This window comes from Micropterus salmoides, unplaced genomic scaffold (genome assembly GCF_014851395.1).
Source record: "Micropterus salmoides isolate LMB-PRFRI ecotype aquatic unplaced genomic scaffold, ASM1485139v1 Ms_hic_scaffold_22, whole genome shotgun sequence".
NCBI classification, from domain to species: domain Eukaryota; kingdom Metazoa; phylum Chordata; class Actinopteri; order Centrarchiformes; family Centrarchidae; genus Micropterus; species Micropterus salmoides.
The window spans coordinates 11,396,183-11,420,641 of NW_024041373.1; the positions used below are offsets into that span (position 1 = coordinate 11,396,183).

At 41.1% G+C, this 24,459-nt stretch overlaps 2 protein-coding genes across 3 annotated transcripts; one reads left to right on the plus strand and one right to left on the minus strand.

The window, feature by feature from the left end:
- Positions 1-1,337: 1,337 nt before the first annotated feature.
- On the minus strand, positions 1,338-15,210 carry LOC119917098 (fibulin-7). Its single transcript, XM_038737217.1, has 8 exons — positions 14,095-15,210; positions 12,706-12,868; positions 8,962-9,138; positions 6,393-6,518; positions 6,123-6,260; positions 5,166-5,303; positions 4,623-4,761; positions 1,338-2,563 (listed from the first exon to the last, which is right to left on the minus strand). The coding sequence occupies exons 1-8, from the start codon at positions 14,170-14,172 to the stop codon at positions 2,191-2,193; spliced, it is 1,332 nt and encodes a 443-aa protein (XP_038593145.1). The 5' UTR covers positions 14,173-15,210; the 3' UTR covers positions 1,338-2,190.
- A 136-nt stretch (positions 15,211-15,346) lies between these two features.
- LOC119917083 (zinc finger CCCH domain-containing protein 6) lies at positions 15,347-24,449 on the plus strand. Of its 2 annotated transcripts, none has more exons than XM_038737187.1 (12): positions 15,347-15,892; positions 18,233-18,458; positions 18,603-18,725; positions 18,826-19,066; positions 19,237-19,379; positions 19,809-19,937; positions 20,052-20,166; positions 20,276-20,385; positions 20,480-20,706; positions 20,788-21,197; positions 21,295-21,489; positions 21,711-24,449. In XM_038737187.1, exons 1-12 carry the CDS (start codon positions 15,807-15,809, stop codon positions 23,192-23,194), a joined length of 3,489 nt encoding a protein of 1,162 aa, XP_038593115.1. In that variant the 5' UTR covers positions 15,347-15,806; the 3' UTR covers positions 23,195-24,449. The 2 variants fall into 2 exon arrangements, with proteins under 2 accessions (XP_038593115.1, XP_038593116.1); XM_038737188.1 differs by having other exon boundaries at positions 15,348-15,892; positions 20,788-21,194.
- Positions 24,450-24,459: the final 10 nt, after the last annotated feature.

Consider the following 24,459-nt stretch of genomic DNA (forward strand, 5'->3'; position numbering starts at 1 on the left):
CCCTCTTCGATAATGCAGTTTTCCTGTATTTAGCCTAATGTCATGGTTTCTTAGACTTTCTCACTTGCCACAGTTGTGTTGTATTTGTGCTCATTTCAGTAGTCAGCAGTTATTTATTAGGCTACTTAAAGTTGCATTGGTAAATTGGAACAGTGGTCACTACCAAAACCAAAGAAAGGACATTTTATTTATTTTTTTTAATTACAGCTTTCGGCTCCAAACCTCTCTTCATTTAGTGCCACTTCTGCTGGTCACTGCCTAAGTCACATACTGTTGCAAAAAAGAAAGATGTAAGAGTCTTCACCTGCTATACATTGAAATGTTTTGTCATATTGATATTTAAAGAATATGTGAAGAATAATGCTCTTATAATGACAAAAATAACTCTACTTTATATTTTATGCAGCCTGGTATCATAATATGAAACAAAAAATACTTCAGCTCTGTTCAAAAGTGTTTTATTGCCATGCGTTTCTTTTTCCAAATCGGTTCCCATCATTTACTAAAGGAGCCCACTAGTTTGTGACCGATACGTCACTTTAAACCACACTCTGTGCTGGCTTTGCCTGTAGGCCCTTACTGTAAATTTTTCATCATTACTCTCCAGCAAATGGCTTGTATTATGTAGCTCAATGCTCTCCAATTGTCTCTGGCAATATCCTCTTGCCTCAGAATGGACGAATTATGTGAAGATCAAACAGCCTGAACACAAGCCTAAAACAAAGGCTTGCAATGTGATAGCTCCTGGTATGATTTCTGAACGAAGTTACTCCTGCCATTAATGCACGTTGTCTTTTTGAGAGCCGTGTGTACTGTCGGGGCATGTGTTCTGATTCTCACCAACCACTCTTCCTCCTGGAAGCATGCAGCTCTTCTGGCCCCTTTTATTGCAATGAAAACCCCTGGATGGAGATGTGAAGAAAGTAATCGAACACATGCGGTGACCTTTAGTCTCTCCTTTCTCTAACAAATAGACACACTGAGATATGTTTTTTAAAATGTGAAAGTTATTGTTCTGTGTGTTAAAGTCAAATAGAAATGCTGTCAAACTCCTTTTGTTTCCCAGACATGTTGGAAATGCTGCTTTGACTTGTATTGTCTGTGAACTGCTGCCCCAGGGTTATATTATAAAACACACATTCTTCCTCTCTAACCTTTCATCCATTCAGTCACAGAACGTTTTATAGCCATCCAGCGTTCATTTATCAGCTATGCTTTGGATTGAGTTTCGCTCATTATAATTCACTCATAATGGATGCAGAAAGAAAACAAGCACTGCCACAACGGCATTTAATAGCACTCTGTTCAGCATCAAGTGAGGTAGTTCTAAGAAATACTGAAATGTTGGACTGACTTTATTTCAGTTATGTGGAGACAATTAAAATTCCATATAAATTGTGAAGTGAATTGGCAAGCTTGCTAAATCATCTTTGATTTAGAATATAATGAGACTAGATCTGCGTTACATACAGAATATGAGTAATAGAGCTGATATGCACAGGTACAGTACTGCATCTTCTAAAAAGTATAATGAATTGTACCTTAAACAAGGCAAGCTGGTAGAAAAACAAAACAAATATACAGTATATGATGGAAGATAAACATGTGGCGTACAATATGTTACAATGTAAAAACCAGCAACAATATTTCCAATAAATTAGAGCCATGGGAGCACTAATGTCGTAATGTCTTATAGGGATCATCAATAAAGCGAGGCAGTGCAACAGCCCCGGGGCCTGACCCTGAGCTACACAGACATCATCTATAATGGACATAAAATACAGACATCAAGCAACAGCAACGACAAAAAACAGTTACCAATCTCTCCCAACCAACCATTATGACTTTGCTTAGCTAGTTTTCATGCATTCAAACACACTCATTCAAACATCACCAGTCAAAGCTCAAACTGACTTAAACTTAAAGAATTACTTAAAGAAGCATCTATGATGTGTTTTGCCATATATTGTTATTCATAATGTAACTGTTAAATATTGGCTTGTCACTCTCACTCTTTTGGTAATTTGGCCACTGAACAAATGCTGCTCTGTGTTTGGCTACTCAGACAACTGACTTTCTGATAGGGGCTGAAAAAAAACCAGTATCAGTAAACTCAGTGCCCATTACACACTCTTCCTTGGTCCTCCTTCACCTCTCCGTCTCTAGCCTTCCTCCTTTGCAAGCTTGCTCTCAGAAGTTGTAAGGTGAAATGATAATGTGGACGCTGGCCACATGCTTGGCCTGAAATGTGCGGTCGCTATACTCAGACATGTCCACATCAATGCTGATCTCCTGCGGTCCGCGCAGCGGCTGGACCAGGATCAGCTCACCAGTCTGTCTGTCTGAACGTTGCATGACAAAGATGCCTCGGGGGTTTCCGCCCACTATCCCGAAGCGCAGGCTGTCTGGCCCCGTGCGCCCTGGGGCGGTGGCCGTTGCCATACGGAAAAGCGTGGCAGGAGTCTGCAGGTTGGAGGGCAGAGACAGGTAGTGGAAGGACACGGTCTTTGGAGCCAGGTGGCAGGAGCGGCTGTCCATGGGGCAGGGGTTTCTCTCACACTGACTGCAGGACAGAAATGTAGCAAACATTAAGCACGTGGCATTACAGGACAAAGGGCAAATGTTTTCCATTTTCTGTGTGTTTGACAGTTGTCACGTAATGCGGCCATTTTAATGCTGAGAAAATGGAACGAGAAAATTACGTCATTAATCTATCCCCGTGGGAAAGTGCTCATAACTGTTTCATTGTGACTAAAGAGAAGTGACACACATACAGTACACATGAGGTCAAGTGCCCTGAAGAATAGCAAGCTGTGACTGTGTTGTTGTCAGTAGTTACATGTTGAAACAACAAGGAAGCAAGTGGCTGACATTTTTGCCTGCATATAAATTCCCATCACCGGTGTGCTCTAAAATCCTGAGATCCTTTTTGTTTAAGAGACACAGTCACTATATCACTCTCATCAAAGCCACCAGACTGCTTTGATAAAAACAGAATGCAGAACGCGGGAGTTGCTAGTCTTATGTGACTGTGTTTTTGTTTCTTTGTGTTATTGTGGGATCTTTGCATTTTAAAGGGTAACACAAAATTCACACAATAACACAAACTAACCAATCATGGCAGCGGTAAACCAAAAAGATAACATGTTTGTTGTCAAGGGAGTCTGGTGGCATTGATGATTGCTTCTGGTTAAACAAAAAGGATCTTCCTCTTCAAAAAAACATATATCTCTGTAGGGTCCTTTCCAATATGTTGTCAGACAACTGTAATAACAATCTGATCAAGCACTTTCAAACATGTAAATAGAAGTTTTCTTTTATTGGCAATCATAATTTGTATGTATGGTTGCTAAATGTTTTTTGTTGTTTTTTTAGTGTTATTTTGAATGTATGCTTATTTTAAACAAGGCATTGTTTGTTTTTTCTTTTTAACATGTTTGAAATAAATATATAAATCAATCAATCAGTCAATCAATTGTGAATGCACTACCTCCTTATCATTGTTATGTAGTGTGAGATGGGAACAAGGCTACAGTCTTACTCAATTCCATGCGTTCTCTATTGTTTTATCCAGCCCCTTTGCTGGCAATGGAGCAGTATTTCACCACATTGATGGTTCAATAGCGGCAGACAGAGCTTTCTTTCATACAAATAAATGATGCAGCTTGCTGATGACTGGCAAATGTGGAGATGGAAGTTGTAATGTCTCCAAACATTTGGCCAGGACGTTCTACGTCGTTTTAAAGGAGAAAAAAGTGCAGTTCTGCTGAGCATTCATTTTCTTTGTCAAGAACAATTTGCGTCACTGTGAAATAGCTAGAACCACAACTCTTATATTTATCCTCATCATTTCTCTTGGTTATGATAACATTGTACTCACTCAATTAAGATCTGGGAACACCGGGCAATCACTACAGCAAAGTCTGATAGGAAAATTAATCTCGATCAGTGAGACGATCAGAGGTTTTAAACAGTCAGTAGTTTAGATAGATTTTCTAACCGACTTTATTTGAAGGTGAAGCTGAAACTGAGTCCACCCAAAATGTCTCATGACACAGGAATACTGTGAACGCACAACTACAGCAAGTACAGCAGATCAAAGTTGAACCAGGAGGTGAGTCGGTTATAGTAATGGTTTCATCCTTCAATTTGTCTTCCAAAGAGTTTAACGTGGTCGTTAGTGCAACGTTGCCAGATCTCAGCAGTTACCATGGTGATTTTATTTCCACCATTAGCGATGATGGCCAAAACTGCTAAAATAAGTCCCAAGTTGAATGAAATATGAATTTCCCTTATTTAGTTTAGCTAGAGAGCTCTGAGGCTATAACATCTTGCTCAACTGCACTTCTCCAATGACAGACCTCTCTCACTGCAGATCGTGTATGTGTATTTTGACCTCTTATTGTGCGTGCTGGCTCAGTGGCATGGATTGCTGGCTCACCTGAACACAGCGATCATCAGTTTCAGATGCTTTAGTATGCAGATGGCCATTTAAAAGCTAATGACAATTTCCTTCTGAAATGTGGAATATGTGATCCTGGTTTATTCTTTTCAGCATCTTTTCACTCACAAAACAAATGACAAAGAAAACAAACTGGTCACACTGGGGTGTGTCCACTTACAAGGAAGATGTCTTGACGTAGCTGATGTTGCCATGAGAACGGGGACACTCTGGGTTGACACACTGAAAGCCTCCCCCTGTGTTGATACAAGTTGTCCCTCGGCTACAGTTGTGCTGCTGGCTTAAACATTCGTCCACATCTGGAAGACAAAACAGCAGAGGCATGTAAGAATGAGGAGCGGGGAGGGAGACTTGCCAGACTGACTCCCTGCTTCCTGGTTACCGCAGTCTGAGCAGGGGGTGCTGTGCTGTGATTGTTTATTTGGATTTTTAGTTTAGTCTCCCACAAACGCCTCATGTCCTAAAGATCCCTTCTGCTGGGAAAGGGTGAGGTCATTCATTCCACTGGCAAGCATTTTAAGCTTCAAGGGTGCAAATGAAAGTGGTCTGACAGACACTTCTGCAGAAACTAAAACCTCCGCTGCTAAAGGCTCCTCATCTTTCTAAATCACAGGTATTCCACTCTGGAGCTACATACCCGGCCACATTTGCAGCCAGCGCCCTGTGAATGAGTCTTTGTCCTCTGTTCCCTCTTGTCACTCACCCTCACAGCTCCGCCCATCTGGGAGCAACTTGTAGCCGCTGGGGCAAGAGCAGTGGTACGAGCCTGGGACATTCACACACTCGTGGATGCACAGCTTCCCTCCTTGGTCCAGCCGGTAGACTTCACACTCATTTACATCTGTCAAGAAACAAAACAAAGAAATGCATGTACGTCTCTGCCTTAAACATGCATCACATGACCAGGACAGGCCATTGAGCATGTAAAATTAACGAGGAGATAGGAGATGTTTGGGATACAGGTAATGATACAGTTTTCAACACACTCTGAGGAACTCACGTATGTTGTTTTTTCCTCTCTCTCAGGTTGCCATAAGTATTTAGTTCCCTCAGTTTTGCCATTGAGCATCTTGAACATTAACACATATGGAGCAACAACATTAAAACTCTCATTTCAAAATGTTACTCAACCAACTACATCTTAAAAGCAACGGAACTGTGACCTAAATGGATGAAAATCAGCTTGTGACCTCTCAAGAGGATTATTTTGTTTGTCACAGACTGGCTGCACAAATGACTCTCATTTGTAACCATATGAATAACTAGAGGAACAAACAATTCCGGTATTGTGGGATCTTTTCAACAGTGAAGTCCCTATAACATCTGCTATTTGCACCTCTGGGATGTCATTGAGCAGGACGCCAGCTCAAGGGAACTGTTCTGTAGCTACATAACATTTATTCATTTAGCTAAAGCTTTTATCCAAAGTGACTTAAAAGTGTTATATATGTCAGAGGTCACACACCTCTGGAGCAACTAGGGTGTTAGGTGTCTTGCTCAGGGACACATTGGTATGTCACAGTGGGGAACTGAACCTGTGTCTACCACATCAATGGCATGTATCTTATCCACTGCGCCAACACCACCAAGCTGACCTTGAGCATCACAAGGAGAATTTCCCCATTGGAATCAATTAAAGTGACACCAAATTACAGCTCACCCTGACAGATACTGTTGTCAGAGGTGCCACTCATGTGAAAGCCTGCATCACAGCTGCAGTGTTGTGCTCGGTTCACTTGGGCACAGCGAGGTCTCCGGCTGAAGGCTGGATCATTCATAACACTCCACTCAGGTGGGGCTGTGTTAGGGGAAAAAATATGAAAGTTGGAGACCTGTGATGAACACATTGTAAACATGTACAGTAGTTGATCTCAAACTGGCAAATACAAGCAAAACAAGGAGTCTCAGACATTCATTTTGTGGTACTGACCTGTCTGGGTTTGGTGCTGGCAGTGAGAGCCACTCCAGTTCTGGGGGCAGGTGCATTTGTACTGGTTAACACCTTCCACACAGGTACCTCCATTTTGGCAAGGATTACTTGCACACTCACTTACATCTGTGGGTGTAGGAGAACATGATCACTGTAGTCAACTTGTTGAGAAATGCGTAGCTTCTTCAGCAGTCTCCAATAACTTTCAATCCAAACCCTGTGATTCCTTATAATATTTGCCTTAGGCTGAAAATTCTTGTCTATAAATGACGCTGTGTACAGTGGTGATCAGTTTATTCAGAGATATCTAAACAGTGTGCTATCAGTGTGCTTCTGTCAACCTTAATAAAATAAAGAAGACTAGGTGTTTGTTACAGGTTTCAGAATAAAATAGACACTAAGGAAGTTCGAAATCATCTGCAGCTCTATTTATCAAACAGCACAAGGTAAAGAGATGGTATGAATAGGACCTGTTTGAAACACTTTGTTGAGTGTGAAAAAAATTTGAATTACAGACAGAATCTGGGGGAGCTTTCAATAAAAAACAGACAAATGTGACACTTAATACAGAAAAAGAGCCTCTGTAAGTCATTCTCGTCTCCCGTTCACCAACAGAACAGAAATGAGTGTCCACCAAGTTTGACAACTGATACTTACGAATGGGAAACTGGTACTGTCATTATGGGCACATCGTGTCAACAGTGAGTCAGTGATTCCCTTTTATTAATTCTATTTGTGGAAACGTATTATTTATCTTGATAAAATCTAATGGGAATTGCTATTAAAGTGTAATTCAATAAAAGTCAGGAGTTGTGTTGAATGTTTTACTCATATCTTTTAAGCATTATGAAATACGTAGGAATAAAGGCATACATGCCTTTGTCCTTTTTTAAAGATCTGAAGACAAAACAAACAGTTGCACAGTTCTTTGCTGTCAGAACCTTCTCAATAAGTTCCTATAAACATTTTCAGGGCCTACAGCACTTCAACTCGTGTTTCTCATGCAAACTTTAACCGTACTTCTTTACACATCTTTCTATGGTCTTCATGTGACTATGTGCATATTGGTATTACTATAAATTCCTTTGACTTTGAGCAAGAGTACAGCAGCGTCAGGAATGGCAAATACTGTGATGCAAAAGGATCTGGGTAAAATACTCGTACCTTTAATTAACCCACAAATGTTAAGTTTTGTATTATTTGTGGCATAAAGATGAATTAATAATTACAGTGACCAAAAAGATGATAAACCTGTACAACATGTACTGTCACTCGATACAGAAATACTATAAAATGCATGCTGTTGACAACAACAGACAGCAGGATGACACTGATTGGTAATCTGCTCTAAAACATGTTCTGTCTCTCAAAAACATGACATACGTGGACAATTAGTACATTATGCCTTATGATCTTTTTTTACTGTAGTCAGCTCTGAGAGTTATGCAGATGTTCAAATTATGAAGCAGCCTCTGCTCTCAGCTCCAGCGCTGAGGCCACAGTATACTGGATGACCACCAATCCCTTTAATGTTTATTTGGCTTCCCCGGGGGCCACCACAGGGCCATAACATGAAAAGGCCCACTTCACTCTGATAGATATTTTTAAACTCCTCTTAACTTTAAAGTTTCTCTGTCACTACTGCTTTTTAATCATGACTAAATTTAGACCTCTAACTCTGGGCTGAAAAACATGAACAAGAATAATACTGTGCAGGGTCGAGCCGTCTCATGTTGTTTTAGCCATGAATGTCAATAAACGTATGCACATGTTCAACTGAGTGTGCCACTTGGAATGTCTGGAAGAGCGCCACCAGCGCCGGCTGAAGCGGCTATCAATAGCATGCTTAGCATACTTCTGTGCTATCAGACCATGGTGTGGGTATGTCTGGACCTAACCCCGTCCAGTGGGACTGCTGTCAAAGATCCAGGGAAACATGAGCAAGAGGGGAGGAGGGGTTAATCTTACAGTAACCCCACCACTGTTGTTCATGAGGAGCAGACCTGGAGGGTAAGGCACCCCACAGTGGAATGCAGTACAGGTGTTTTTCTGTGTTCAGACGCATTTAATGCCATTTTAACGAGGGGTTCATTCAGTATGCTGAGAAGCTCCAGCCACTCTAAAGAATGGCTCTTTTCTTTGCCTGTTATCTGTGTGTGTGTGTGTGTGTGTGTGTGTGTGTGTGTGTGTGTGTGAGTGAGGAGCTTGGTTTGGCCTCTGGGCTGCTACTTCTTTCAACCTGGCATTCAGACACTGCTGGGCCAGGGTCACCTTAAGTGGGTGGGTGAATAAACAGTGAATAAATGCACAGACATAGCATTCCTGTCCCAAAACATTCCACTAAATCAAACATAGGTGGTAATGGATGTGTGTTTGAACGTGAAGAAAGCCATGGGGCTCCTACTCCTGTGATGAAAACCCATCGTAGCTGAAGTGAACCTGCATTTCTTTCCTGAATAAAATGTAACACTCGTCTCACACATGGTCAAAAATGAGGATTTGTGTCAGGTTATAGTCCTGGAATTGTTGTATCTTGCTCAACAAACTATACACTCCCAGTGAGGCTCACCTTTACAGATGGCACTGATGCCAGTCCAGGTGCCGTTGTCCCGGCATACACGTGTGGCAGAACCGACAAGATGGTAGCCCTGGGAACAAGTGAAATGGACCTCGTGTCCTACAAAATACTTTGAGCCAAACTTGGTTCCATGAGCAGGAGCTTCCAGAGAAGGGCAGGTGGTGGGAGCTGTGGGAGAGAGACAGAGAGCATGAGAGGAAGGCTGGTCACATGTGGAGTAAGCCTCCTGACATCCTCTGGCATTCTCTGCCTGGGGAAATACACGTGTCACAGGGTAGAGCAGGGCCTTCATGGGAAAAGACGGTTGAAATGCCTCATTTAGAAGCAACTACCACAGGACTGGCCATTTTTTTGAGTTAGAATTATACTAGATGTTGTAGATGCCAAATGTTATCCCATGTGGCATACTCTGGAAAGTTTCATGCTTGCATATTACAGTATATAGCATAATTTCATTACATAAAATTGTGAATGGATAAACATTTGGCTTTTATGAGAAAAGTATGGTTCATCCAGCTAGAGCGATTGTAAGAAAATGTTTCCCATTCTTTCAGTATAATGTCAATCTTGCATGGCCAATGTTGTACGCTGATGCAATGATGTTTGTAGTATAATGAAAGTCTTTTTCTGACTAGTTTGTGTTTTTAAGTTTGAACTTAATGTCACGGATATGTAAAGATAACTGTGTTGATGTGGTTTTTACATGTAAAGTATATAGGAAAACATTTACTACAGCACAGGCTATCTATGCGTAATGTAAACCTAGTGAATTAAAGGGGATGCTGCACAACATTAATTGGATAATAAAATTAACAACTTACATAAGTGCGTGTATATGTGCGTGTATATATATATATATATATATATAGTGCACTTGCACTTCTGTTGCTATTAAGCCTTTATTGCTGTAAATGTAAAATATCAGCTTCTTCCTGTCTTGTCAAGTACTCTCCACAGAGTTATAGACTGCACTGGTCGATCACTAACAAAGTGGCCTCAGTGTCTGCTGCCAAACAACACAATTTCACAAATCCATTTCCCCTGTCAAGTACCCAACTCTGTAATTGAGATGACCACGCACTTTTGGATGAATAATCCCATAATAGAAGAAGCCATACCTGGCTCTCTATTATCACTGATTGATGGAAAAAAAAGCTAAAAAAAAAAAAAGAAGCCTGTTTGACTTCTTTTTTTTTTAGCTTTTCCTAAAATGTTGTAAATTTGATACGTTGGAATCTTCTATTGCCTTTATCTGGACAATCATTCACCAAATTACTGAACAAAACCTCAGTCACATCATGTGAAACTTTATACAGCATGGATTTCAAATTAAAATCCTCCTCTTTCTGTGAAAATAGTCATCATATAAATTACTTACAGTTTAACCATATACTGTGTGTTTAAATGATCAGTGGAGACAACTATTCTGTATTTTTAGCAGCCTCTCTTCAGGTATGATGAATTTACAGCATAAACCTAAAGATTGTATGGCTATTAAATCATTTTCATACAGTTACTCACCAAAAGGTATCTAATAATCATCTACCAGATAAATGAATCAACTTTAAATCAACTTAATGAATTGTATTTAATTGTAAACTTGGAAGACTTCTTTTTAACTTTTTAACCATTTAAAGTCCTCACCAAGAAAAAAGTAATGGAAACAGACCCAATAGTTTTTCTGATATACTGCTCTACCAAACGGTTGAGATGGCTCTTCATGGTAATACTTAAATATGCATTTTAATACCAACAAACGTTCGAAAACATCATATAAAATGACAGTTAACAGCGGAGAAGGCAACTTCAGCACTTCATCCCTAATTGTGAAGACAGGGTTTATAGTGGAGTTCATACAAAACAGCACTACACAGTAACTTGATTATTGAACATTTTGAATATTACCAACATAGTATTTCTGTTCTTTGAGTATTTCAGAAGAACACATCTGTATGTACTCTCAACCTTTTAGACAGACTTAGATACTGAGACAACTTATTAATGTCTAGATCACTGCAAAAAACAGTATTTACTTAATTTAGTGTATTGCTGTTGTTCAATAATCAATGAAGCTACTGTGTAGTGCATACAGTTTGATATGAACTCTACTGTAAACCCTAGATACGCAATAAGGGATGAAGTGCTGAAGTCGCCTTCTCTGCTGTTGACTGTAAAACAGATTTATTTCTGCAACAACTTAGCATTTTATATGATGTTTTCTAAAGTTTGTTGGTATTAAAATGTTAGTTTTGATCGGATCCCCCAACTCCTGCGCAGAGTACAGATTGGTATGTTCTGATATATTGATGATCAGGAGGCTCTATCTGCTTGTTATCATCACATCACATCACTCAGATTAATGGCAGAGTCTTGAGGATTTTCTGGTATAAGGGCTGGAAAATTCTGTGACCTTGCACCATAAAATGTTTTAGTGTCCATCTATTATTTGTGAAACAGAAAAGAGAAATCACTCAAATCTTACAAACCATGTACTCTTATAATGCTAGTAATGTGAATACCAACACATGTCTATTTTGTCTAGATAGTTGGTTTTCAAGATATTTATTTGTTTTTAAGTTTTTTATTCCATAAAAACTGTACATTTATTATCTTTTTATTATTATTTTGGTATAGGTATATTATTTTTTTTGCATCAAGTTACATAATTCTGTTAAGTAATTCCTCTGGAACTATAATATGTCAAAAAAATATCCTAACCTTTGAAATTTCCACCAAAAAGACTCTTCATGTCTGCAGTGATTTTGACGATTTTAACTTCCTGTAAGGAGGGTATCTGAAAATGTAAATGCTCCGTATTTGTATAGCTTTTCTAGTCTTTTCGACCACTCAAAGCGCTTTTACACTACATCTGCATTCACCAGTCACACACATTCATACACTGAGCCTAAGTGCTCAAACGGAAACTAACATTCACACTCACTCATACACTCACTCATACACTGGCGGAATAGCCGCCAGGGGCAATTCGGGGTTCAGTATCTTGCCCAAGGACACTTGGAACCGCCGACCTTCCGATTAAAGGCCAACCCGCTCTACCTCCTGAGCCACAGCCGCCCCCAAAGTCATGCTGCTTAAAGAAACAGTGACAACTAGTGGAGTTTTTTAGCACAACATACCTACACCGAATGGTAGAGATGGCTTAAACAGGTTGAATTAAGTTCAGTACATTTTTCAATGAGATTCAGTGACTTAAAATGTGGTCGTGGAGAGGACGTTAAATATGTATTACATTTATACCTTTCCATGATTTTTGCAAGGTTGGTTAATTATCTTTACCAACAATATACATGAAAAATTGTCAAAGAAGCAGAGAATAGTAGAATTATGTATAAATTCATGCTTCAGTGATAGCTTTTAAACAAACTGTAGGTAGTAAGATCTACAAAAACAACACGCATTAATTACTTTATTTACCTGAGCAATTGGATGCATGCTTATATTGATATCTTGCCAGTTTCTATAACCCAGTTTATTGTAAAATGATTGATCTGACAGAATATAATAATTTCAGTTTTTGCCTTGTCAGGAAAGCATATATGTAATGTTACGGTGACATTATGTACATCCCTGCATAGCTCCAACCACAACTGTACTTTTCCTACTATGACAAGTTAAACTGTCTGCCATGAAAGAGGCCAATAAAGATGACCAAGATGATGATCATGAAGACGAATATGAGACTAGGGTGATGGTGGTGTTTGTGTTATCACTCACCAGCTGACTGGTCTGCTTGAGGTAACTTGGAGACAGAGTTCTGAAGCGTCGCCAGCTTTGACTTCATGATCCTGAGACCCTCTGTAAACCGCATCTCCTGGCCTTTCAGAAACTTCTCCATTTGACGAAGCACCCCAACCACCTGGTGCTTATCCATGCACGTCTGTGAATAAAGCATGAGCACTTTAAGAGTTAAAAAAAAAAAAAAAAAAAGAGTCTGGGCAAAACATTTCTAAATGCAATGACAAGAAAACGAGTGCAGCAATAAAGGTCATCTCAGTTTAATGGTCATAAAATATAAAACATGAGCAGTGAATAAACATTAAAGTGCAGCTGTGGAGCATGATGTAATTGAAACTAAATCCATCTTATTGGTGGGCACATGGTCGTTACGGTTACAAGGAGTTTTCATTTGTTTTAAAATGCATAATGTAACACTGACTAGACCTAATAGTGAGATGTTTTTACTTGCATGGTAACTCACCATGATTTCTTTGACTTAAAACTATTTTTGCTTTCCACTATTTCAATTGGGCCTCATTGCACTCAGTCATGTGAGATATCCTATGTCTACCATCTTTCTTCTTCTCTCCCTCACCCCTGTTCACTTACTACCACAACTCCAGTGTCAGACACAGCTGGACAAAAGCTGTCTGGCAGATGTCAGTGGGACCTTAGTCCACAATGCTGTTCCTCTGTATATTTTGCATGGCGGTAGGAAGGCACATGCTCATTGGATGTTCCTGAATGGACAGACTCAAAATAGCATGGGGGGCACTAGCAGTTACTTGAGGGAGAAAGCTTGTCAAGCCATTACAGGGTTACTCTGGGAAAGTGCCTCTAATCCTTTCTGGAGGGTTTATTAATCACATGCTCATTGGAACAATTTCTCTGTGCAGCATACCTTAAATTCCTGCTCTGGTATTTAGTAGGCTTTGTACAATAACATTTAAATTCATTGTGCACATAGTTAGGACCTGTGCAGTACTTAGACAGGGCTCTGCAGCTTCTGCCTGCCCCAGGCAAAGGGGAAATGCCACCAGCTGACAAGACATGAGCGGACTCATATCCAGATGCTACAGTGACTTTTGGGGAAAATGCAAAAAGTAGGATGTAATTTCTGCTGTGGAAACGGTATCACAAACCCAAAACTCAAAATGACAAACTATCACAATAGATGGAAGCTGGACAAAGTGGTAAAACAAACAAAAAAACAATTGTATTATCTGTCGAGGTTACTTTTGATGGATAATAGGATTACGATATTAAAATGAATTACTATTGGTCTGATTTTGTAACTAGGTTTATTGAGCCAGTTTGTCTGCGACAGATCTCCTTGGACAACTATGTTGTTGTTGCATAAACCAATGTACAGTAAATTGGTCTTACCTGAACGGCAGCATGACCACTCTGGATAGCAGCCAAACACAGCAAAAGCAAACACCTGCGTTGAAAAGACAGTGCCATCTCTGAAAGTCCAGTAATAATAAAGTAGGCAATTACAGTTTCAGTTAATTTAGTTAAGAATTTCTGTTGAAGTTATCCAAGATTTAGAAAGCGTCTGTTTTATGGTGTTTCGATAAAATCCCCCCAAAACAACTATCTCTTGCGGAGATCCGTTCCCTTGTTCTGAAGCGTTTGGACGATGCGCATCAGGTGTCTGAGGCTTACACGCTCCAGTCTCTTTATGTGCGCTCACGGAAAGTTTCGCCTCTAAGCTCTGCACGCCGCCTAGGTTTCCTGCAGCAAGAATCCCTCCCACCGAGATACTTCCAAACATTTGTACGTTTTTTTTCTCTTAACATAGGCCTATATCTCTGTGGCTGACAAGAAAAGTTTCACTCAACAGGCCTATACAGTCAGCTATATATGTCAAAGTGTGCCAGTGTAATAGGCTATGACCTAAATTATGTTTGCTTACCCGACCGTTAACCGGGAAAATAATTGTGTCCGTTTTGTTACAAAGTCAAATGAATAAGGCATAATAAGGCTTTCCTCTTTCATGTAAGTATGAAGCAAGTCGTTAAGCCGTATCTCTGACTGAGTAGCACTTAATTAATGAATTAGTTATTTTCTTCTTAATATTGAGTAATAGACATAGACTGTATAGCCACTTGTTCACTGTTGAGGCTGCAATGTTCTGTAGACTATAAAGAACAGCAAGTACTTTGAGCACATTAGTCTTTTACACACCACCGGGCATGCATTTTGCTTATGGCTAGATGTTTCCGTTGAACAAACGGGGAGAATTCTTTCAGGCTTTGATTTGTAGAGTCGGAGCTACACCTGTTGGCCACTGACAGGAACACAACAGCGCGTCGAGGGATCCAGCGGTCGTGCGCGTAATGCGTGCGCTTGTGAGCCCGTGAGCGTAAAAAAAAAAAAAAAAAACAAGGACAGAAATACTATTAATACTACTACTAAGATACAACGATAAAAACAATTCAGCGGGTTTGCCTTTAAAATAAGCGAACCTCGGGTCGTTATAACTGCGTAATACATAATATACAACGTAAGTAAAAACGTTGACAAAGGACACAACTGAGCGTCGTAAACACTTCATTGTTGCAGATGTTGGAAATAACTGACATTGCTTTGAACCAATCAGGATCGCAGCTCTCTTTACTTGTGCGCTGTCTGGCCAATAGCTGGTGCGGATTTGTTGTCTCCAAGTTAGATAGATCCGCATAGGACTATATATACGTGGAGGAATACATAATCCAGGAATGTGCTGCAGCAGAACTCAGAAGCCATTTTGAGATGAAGTCCCTGTTGAGAAAGCCTATGAAGATGCAGAAATCAACGAACATGGTTACATTTCTCTCTGTTTCTCCCTCCGTCTCCTCTATTTCACCATGGCAGCTGTCAACCGACGGGACATTAGCAAAGCGGGGTATCAAGCTGTGCTCACAGAGTTAAAACGTCATTGATATGAAAGAGGAGAGTGTCTGTTTACTGTCTCTGTCGAGACATGTAACACCGTGAGTTTTTTCCAGTCTGAAATCTTCCAGCATCTCTCACAACCCAACGTCTCCTTGAGTGACTGAGTTAATTCACTCTTGTAACGTTACCGGGGAGAAGGGAGGCAGATCCGTTTTCCAATGGCTTCTGTGAGCCTTGTTTCCAGTCCCCCAGCCCCTGTTCTTGACAAAAACATGACAGACTCTGAGCTTGCAGGGGATGAAAGGTCGAGTAACATTCTTATGCAATTCTTAATACGCTCATCTGTGCGTTATGGTGCTGTGGGTCTACATGCTTGTGTTACTGTTTTCTCTCTTCTTTTTTTAACCATGAATCCACGGTTTCCCCCCTCAAAAATCTTTGCATGCCTCTTTGGTGCAACTGAATAACGCTGTCCAAACTAGATTTCACATCACCGTGTCGATAAGACTCATGATCATTTCCATGCAAGATAGCAGACCTCATCGTTTGTGTTGTTGTGGTACTGGGATGGAGTCATGGTTTCATTGTTTCCATCTGCAGGACACTATGCAAATAACCATGATGCCACGCCCATCCTCGTAGTGTTACTCCCCCTAACGGGCACCTGGCCGTACTGCTGAGACAGGGTTCACGCAGGGTTGAGATTATGTGCTTCTGCTGGGTTTAGGCCAAGCCTGTGTCCTTGTGATTGGTCTCTAGTCCTGAACAGGGCGGCCAGACCACGTGAATAATTGAGGGCCAAGACCTTTGCCGGTGTAAAAACCAAAGATTTTACCAGGTGATTTCACTGCGTAACATAAGCCAGGAAGAAGACACAGCTGGTTTGATGTTTGGTCAGAGCAAAAGCTGGTGTAGTCTCAGCTGTTGAAGGTGTGTCTGTCCCTGTTTTACACTTTCTATACCTCACTCTGGGCGTCGTGTTTTCTTCTTTACCTGGTTATACCACTGCTTTAAGTTGAGTAAAATGGATCAGAAAAATAATGTTGAACTCCAGAAGGGACTGTAAGTGCTCAGTAGCAAGATTGTGGTTTTATTGCACCATGTGGATTTACTGTAATTATGGTATCACTGGAAATTATATTTTCCTATATATATTGAGTAGTTATGCTGAGATGTTTGAGTATGCCATCCTCATAAACAGTGTTTTAACCGCCATGCTAGTATTTATTTGTTATCAGTCTTCGGTGAGGTACATGGTGACGGACAAATGTGAATATATGAAAGGGGTCAGTTTTTCCTAATCAGCAGCGTATTTAGGTTGGCAAGTTTGTCATATTGGATCTTAAGGTCTCTGTTGCTTGAACTGGGTTAAAAGTGAAGTAGTATGATTGTAGCTTTAGATGTGGTGGGTCTGATCTGCACTGGTGTCAGAGGAAGAGGTAGCTGGTGTTTGTGAAAACAGGCCTGGATAAGTGGGAGGCCATTCTTTCCTATTTCATGGTGTTTTTGTTTCATGCTTTTACCTGCACTATATTTTTTAAAGCAGCTGACAAAACTGCTATGAAAAGAATATGAACACTGACAGGTTGCCATATACAGTACCATTGTCACACTTTGATAGGAAATGGATTCACTTGAACAACAAACTTTTTAAGATGTACTTGTACATGAAGTACTTGCTCTGGCTGTTATAATACAGCATATGTTAATTCCAATTTAAAATATTTGAATTACAGCTGGTGCAGGTGCCATGCTTTAGTGTTATAACCAACAAAATTTACCCATACCATCCCCTTCAGAAACATGACTATGAATTATGATTATCAAAGCAGCATGGAGCCTATGTGAAGTACTCATCTGGTTACCAGCTCAGTCATGTTTCAGTAACAGCTCCTCTGCAGACACACTGGAGTCATCAGTGCTGCAGTCAACTAATAGAAAGAAAGCCCCACATTCTTACAAAATCATAGTTACAGACCATAACAGTTAAAGATGTTAGTGTCTTTCAACTTCACTCTATTCCTGTGGCCAGTAATGGACAATATTTTAATTACAGATCCATATATTATTCCTTCGGAGAGTTCCTGCAGGAGTGCTCAGGCCTTTTAGCCAGATCGCTTTTGTTGATGTTCACTCAAAACCTATGCCATTTTGCTATTTCCATAAGAATAGTTTACTTTAAATTCACTTTAATAGTAGACCTTTGTCAATAAGATTTTTTGACTTGGCAACATATGTGGGCCTAAATCATACTTAACTCGTCTCTGACTCCAGGCTGTCATTTTATAAAGAAACAGAATAACACTGCTTCTAGAAATGAGAGGAATTTAATTTGGTTTTCATAAAATAGCTCATTGCTTCACAGGAAATCAAGACTTAGCCTTGAATTATTGATAGAATATTTCTAGTGCAGGAAAGGCTTAAGGCAAACTGGAAACTGTCTGACATGATATTTGCTACTTTGCTCCAAATGACAGGAATACACTTTCAGTATCATTTAATTTTTGTTTCTTATTAAATAATCACAGGAGGCGATTCTGGATTATTTGTTCATCTGATGTTTTGCTCATGATTTCCAAACTGACAAAATACGGTATATAAACCCTTACAGTTATACTGACTGTTTTCCTCTTTTTTGTTTTAGAGAGGATGGTGAACTGGAAGATGGGGAAATAGATGATGAAGGCATTGGCATTGAAGAGGAAAACAAAGAGGCTACAGAGGTGAATGAAGACAAAGAGAAGGACAAGGGGAAAGAAAAAGCTAAAGAGAAAGACAAGGAAGAAAAGACACACAGGCACTCCAGGAAACGATACAAAAAGACCAGAGAGAAGAGGAGGTCTAAAAGGAGAAGGCGTGACAGGCCAAAAGTAAGATGCTAGCATACTTTTTGTTATAACGTACTATCTCTCTTACTGCTACTGCAGTTAAGCCTTGAATGTGAACTGCTGGGACTAATTCAAAATTCACTTTAAAGCTGTGTTTTTCCTTTGTTCCCTCTGCCCCCTCCTCAGCACCATTCCCCTTCCAGCAGCTCCAGCTCTGACAGTTATGACTCTGACTTCGACCGACCAGAAAGGCCCAAAAACCGCAAGAGTCAAGGATCCAACCGCGAGTCTGATGGCCAGTCCTCCCAGGTGACTTCCCCACTGCTGGCATGCTGAAGATTAATATTCATTCATATATTATTCAAGTGTTATTGTTTGACATTTTTCTTTTTAACTGTTGACTTACCAGCACGGATGGGATTCAAAGGGAGGCCATGGCAAGTCCCCGCCGCACAAGAGCAATGAGTTTGAAAAATACAGTGACTACAGTGATGACAAGTATGACTATGACGAAGAGGAAGATGATTACGAAGATGACGTGTCCGAGTATCCGCAGTCAAAAGATTCAACTTCCCTGAGTCGGGGAAAGGGACGCCATGCTAAAGACCAGATGAAGAGAGGAAACATGAGGGGAATGAAACAACAGCAGTGTATGGATGCTTTTCAAATTGATTCCTTTAGTAATTAATTTCTGTAGTATTTACTGTGAATGAGACAAGTTTGAATGTGATAGGAAGAGACATAATCAAAGAGATAACACAGTTAGTAAATGTAATGCACAACAATAACAGCATCACTTCTTCCAAAATGTCATTTTCAGTTGGGCAGCGAGGAAGGGGCAGAGGGAGTGGACCAGGAAGAGGACGTGGGATGCTCAACAAGAACAAGAAGCTGAAGGGCAAACCCTGGGGAGGACGTGGACGAGGTCGAGGAGGGGACCAGGGCATGGAAGACATGGCGCCGGTAATTAGGGCCCTGAAAATTAAGTATTATATATTACCTTCCTTATATAGTGCTTTTTTACCTTAACCGACAAATTCTATAATTGTCATGTCATCACCCATTCACACACACACACGCACACACACACACACTGACACACTGATGGTGGCGGAGCTGCCATGCAAGGTGCTGACCTGCATGTTCAGTGTCTTGCCCAAGGACTCAACGTAGGACTGGATGAGCCAGGTTGATTGAACCGCCAACCGATTAATGAACAACCCGCTCTACCGCCTGAGCCACTAATAATTACATTAGTATTGTATTAGTCATGGGGAATCAAGCTAATATACTGTATATTTTTAGTGTCTGCATCAGTCTAATATGCTTTTTTTTAAAAACTGACCAATAAATGTGTGTGAAAAACAGGTAGATTTTTATTTTGTTTCACAGGAGGGAAAAAATTCTTCCGGTTTTCAGAAGAAACGGCCAATCATGAGCAAAGAGTTTATCAATCAGCACACAGTTGAACACAACGGTCGATACATCTGCAAGTATTTCCTGGAGGGTCGATGCATCAAGGTATAGTAGCACTAATTGTATTTTGCTTCTTTTAACAATATACATTGATTTACACTGGAAATTCTGAAAAAGAAAATCGCTTTCCTACCTGAAAGATTTTTTTTTATATACAAGGGGGAGCAGTGCAAGTTTGAACATGAGCTCGTCGTGCCAGATAAGAAAAGGGAGCTTTGTAAATTTTACCTCCAAGGATACTGCAGTAAAGGAGATAATTGCATTTACATGCACAATATCCTTCACTAACAACAGTGTTTTTAATCCTGTTTGTGTAAACGCATAATTATCTGAAATCTCATTATACCTTTTAATTAGTCCTGTTCCTTAACCTATGATTGCACATGAATACCCGTGCAAGTTCTTTCATACTGGCGCCAAATGTTATCAAGGGGACAACTGCAAATTCTCCCACGAGGCTTTGAACGATGTGACCAAAGAATTGCTTGATAAGGTAAGACAGAAAGAAGTGTGATTTGTAACACCTGTTTCTCATCTAATGGTCAGATAATAATTGTCTTATTTTTGTTTTTTGACTTGTTTATCAGATAATTAACACTGAAGAGGAGAACGCCCGTGAGGACGAATTGGAGCTGGAGGATCTGAGAAAGCAAGGCATTGCCCCACTTCCAAAGCCTCCTCCTGGGGTGGGGTTGCTGCCCACTCCTGGTCAGAGCAGTCCGACAGACCCTGGCCAAGCAGGGAAGAAGATCCCCTCCCTGTTTGAAATCAAGGTTCAACCTACTGTAGACTTGGCACAAAAAATCGGTCTGAGGTAACCAAAATAATCTGTAAGCAAACTCTTAAAGGGTGTTAAGAGCTCATCCTCAACCTAACTGTGCATGTTGTTTTTCAGTGGATCCAACTACTCCCAGAATCAAGGTGAAGGCACCACTCAGTTTAGTGGAGGCTCGGAGGACCCGCAGAGTGGAAGTATGGTGCCTTCAGGTCCCTCGGCTCCTCCTATTCCTCCCCCTGGATCACCTCTTCCCATGTGTCACCCGACTGGACCGCCCATACCACAGAACCCCCCAGGACAACACCCACCACACGGATTTCCAATGCAGCCACCAGTCCCTTCTGGTCAGCCCCCACCCTTCCTTGGAAACCGACCTAATATCAACCCCAATATGCAGAGGCCTCCATTTCCCCCTATACCAGATCTGCAGATGTTGCAAAGTCTCTTCCCTTTTCCGTCATTGGGTCAGAACCCCGTAGATTTCTTCAGCAACTTCGTCAAAAACCAGACCATGGGTCAACAAGGTGGTCAGTGTTTAATATTAATATGGTGATGCAATATGTGAATTACATTTTAAACTGTTGCTGAAAATTGTGTCCTTTTGTTTTATTTTCAATGTGGTAGATCCTAGTCTGGCCTTCATACAGAACCTCCAGCAGCAGATGGGTTCAGAGTCACAGATGCAGTCTTTACCACCAGCAGTCCAGAAAGCCATCTTCATACACCTGACACAGCAGCAGCAGCAACAACAAGACTCACATTCACAGGGGAATGAGCCACACAGCGCAGAGGGCCAGGATGATAACAATGCAAACAGAGGTAAGTGCCCAGGGACAAGAAGCAGGTTTGCTGAATTAATAAGGTCAAATAAAACCCAGTAAAACCCAAAACCCCCTCAGAAAAGGAGCGCAGACTGAATTAAAAAGACCTGTATTACCCAGGAAGGACATCCATATAGTTGATACACATATTTACAAATGTGCTCTGAGAGAAATAAACATTTAAATATGATTTAATTAAATTTTTTTTTTTAATTGCAGATGAAACTACAAACTGGTACTCTAGCGATGAGGAGGATGGGAGCTGTGTTTCCTCCATCCTTAAATCTCTTAAGAAGCAAAATGAGATGCAGCAGTCTCAGTCCAAGCCCCCCCAAGCATCCCCGGCGCCTCCAGCAATGGGTGACCCTCGGCTTGTGAAGGAGAGGGCCCCGCCCAGTGACCCCCGTGTGAAGGCGGACCCTCGACAGCGACCCCCAGAAATGAAAAAGGAGTCAGATGGAGCTGCAGACCCACGGATCTGCAGAGACCCCAGGAAGATGAGACCAATGGAGCCAAGTTCCTATCGCCAGCAGAGCCACCCTCAGAAGCCTCCTACAGGTGACGAGGATGAGGAAGGAGAGAGAGAGCTTAGGGACAAAGCTGTTCTCATTCCTCTTGATGCCAGCCCAGGTGTGATGCTGCGGGACCCTCGTTGCCAGTTAAAGCAGTTTAGCCACATACGGGTGGACATTCTGCTCCAGCGGCCAACCTTTGCACAGACAGTGGTGTGGGCCCCTGAGGACCTCATCCCTTCCCTTGTGCCCAAACAGGAACACTCCATCAACCTGCCCCTTCCACCCCTAATTGCAGATGCTCAGATGAACCGAACAAGTCTGCCTGACCACCCCCCTGTCTCCAGCCCTCCACCGACTGACCCCAGACTGGCTGCTGCACGTTTGAAGGAACGTATGAGTCGATTGCCCACTGGATCTCTAGAGTCTCGATCCTCCACCGAAAGACCTGCAGATCCACGTCAGCCAAAGACTCTGGACCCCAGACTCAAGCGTACAGGAAGTCTGGACTCTAAGCTACTGGGTCAGAAAGAGCCCTCCCCTGGGGGAGGAGTTGTGGACCCCAGGCTACAGAAGGCCAGTGCTAGCTCCTCACTTCAAGCTGCTCGAGCCAAGCCAGAGCCTGAGAGGCTGCCACCGTATGCGCCTCGTCTGGCCTCCTCTGGTGGAGGGCTAGAGAGTCCCACAACAATCCTTGGGGGCATCAGTCTTTACGATCCTCGTAATCAAACTGAGCAGGCTCAGAAGGAGCAAGCGGAGCCTCCTAAAAAGGTGGGGATTCTGAAACACCCAGATAAGAAAGACAATACTCCGCCACCGTCACTCTCACCAATCCAACGAAGTGGCTCTTTTGAAGAAGCCAAAAGCACAGACGTAGCCTCAGCTCAGCCTCCACCTTTCAGTTCACCCACAGTGCCTCCTTCCTCACCTGTCAAACCCCCCGCAGTTCATAATCTCCCCATCCAGACACTAGCCGGGCTGATCCGACCCCAGTACACTGACCCCAGGCAGGCCAAACTTTGCGGACAGGGCTCTACAGGAGCTCAAGAAGAGGCAGAGGAAAAGAAGGAGCAGGAGAAGGCCACGGAGGAAGAACCAAAACAGGACGATCCAGAGGAGGAGGCAGAAGACAGGACACTTAAAGATGTGTTCAAGACTTTTGATCCCACTGCTTCCCCTTTTTGTCAGTAAACACTATTAATCTTTATTTAGCATTACAGGAACCTATTTATTTCTGTATATAAATGATCCTGTAAAGAATCACTTATTATATAGTGCACAACACATTTTGTCAGTATGGAGATGATGCTAGATATGTGCACAGACACAGCACAGTGTATAGTTCCTTTTAACATAATCACACACATTAATGCTGAACTGAGTGTTTTTAAAGTGTGTATATTAAGGTCTTTTATCATTGTGTAATTTTCATGTACGCTCTAAACATTCAGAAAAAAAGGAATTAACCAGGACTGACCCACACGTTGTACCCAGTTCATTGTAGAATAGATCATCCACCCACTCTACATGCAGAGAGATAATGCGTAATTGATCATGCAACAATTGTAAGAATCCCCTTGAGAATTTTTGTATTTACTTACTTATTTATTTCAAGACCACCACACAACACAGAATCCCTGCCGTTCCTTTTACTGTATGTTTCCCAGAAAGGCACATATAAGGTTCATGTGCTGATGCTGAGATACAGAAGTTTGTTCATCAATTGCTTGCCTAGAATACAATTAAGCTAGCTTTATGAGACAGCTCCCTGCTTAGCTGAGAACAAATTTTTTATTTTTTTTTTAAGTGGCCTAAATGCTTTGGGGATGTAACTTTGCTGTATGCTTTTCTAACTTGCTAACCAGTTATTAATGACTGTGTGGAGTAAATTAATATTGTTTACTTGATTTGATTTGTCATTGTCATTCCTCAAAACATCCACAAGCTTGTAAATAGCAGGAAAACTCTCTTTCATTTATTTTCATCAGAATAAGAAATCAAGAAATAAAAAAAAATGTAAGATACAGAGAGAGAAAATATGATCTTGGTCACATTGCAGATATATATGATACAAAGGTGACACTTACGCCTATGTTTAATGTTGACTTTTGTCGACTGTACATTAACTCATATGTGTGCTGGGTGAGAGTTGTGGGCTTAAGGGGGCATAGTGCTGGACAGTTTGTATTATTTGATAGTTCTGTGTCTGTTGTTTGTTAAACCTAAGCTATGTACTTTTTTATTGTTTTCACATTTCACATTGTAAATGCCTATTTTGTATCACGTGTACAGTTTGTTTTTGAGTGTCTTAATGAATAATGCTTTATTTTTTGTGTCAGTATGGTGGTTATGGTTGTAATAATACTGTATGACATTTTAACAACACATACCCATCACATCTCAGTGATTTTATTATGAATATCTGAAATAAAGAGAATAAAACACATGGTATTTCA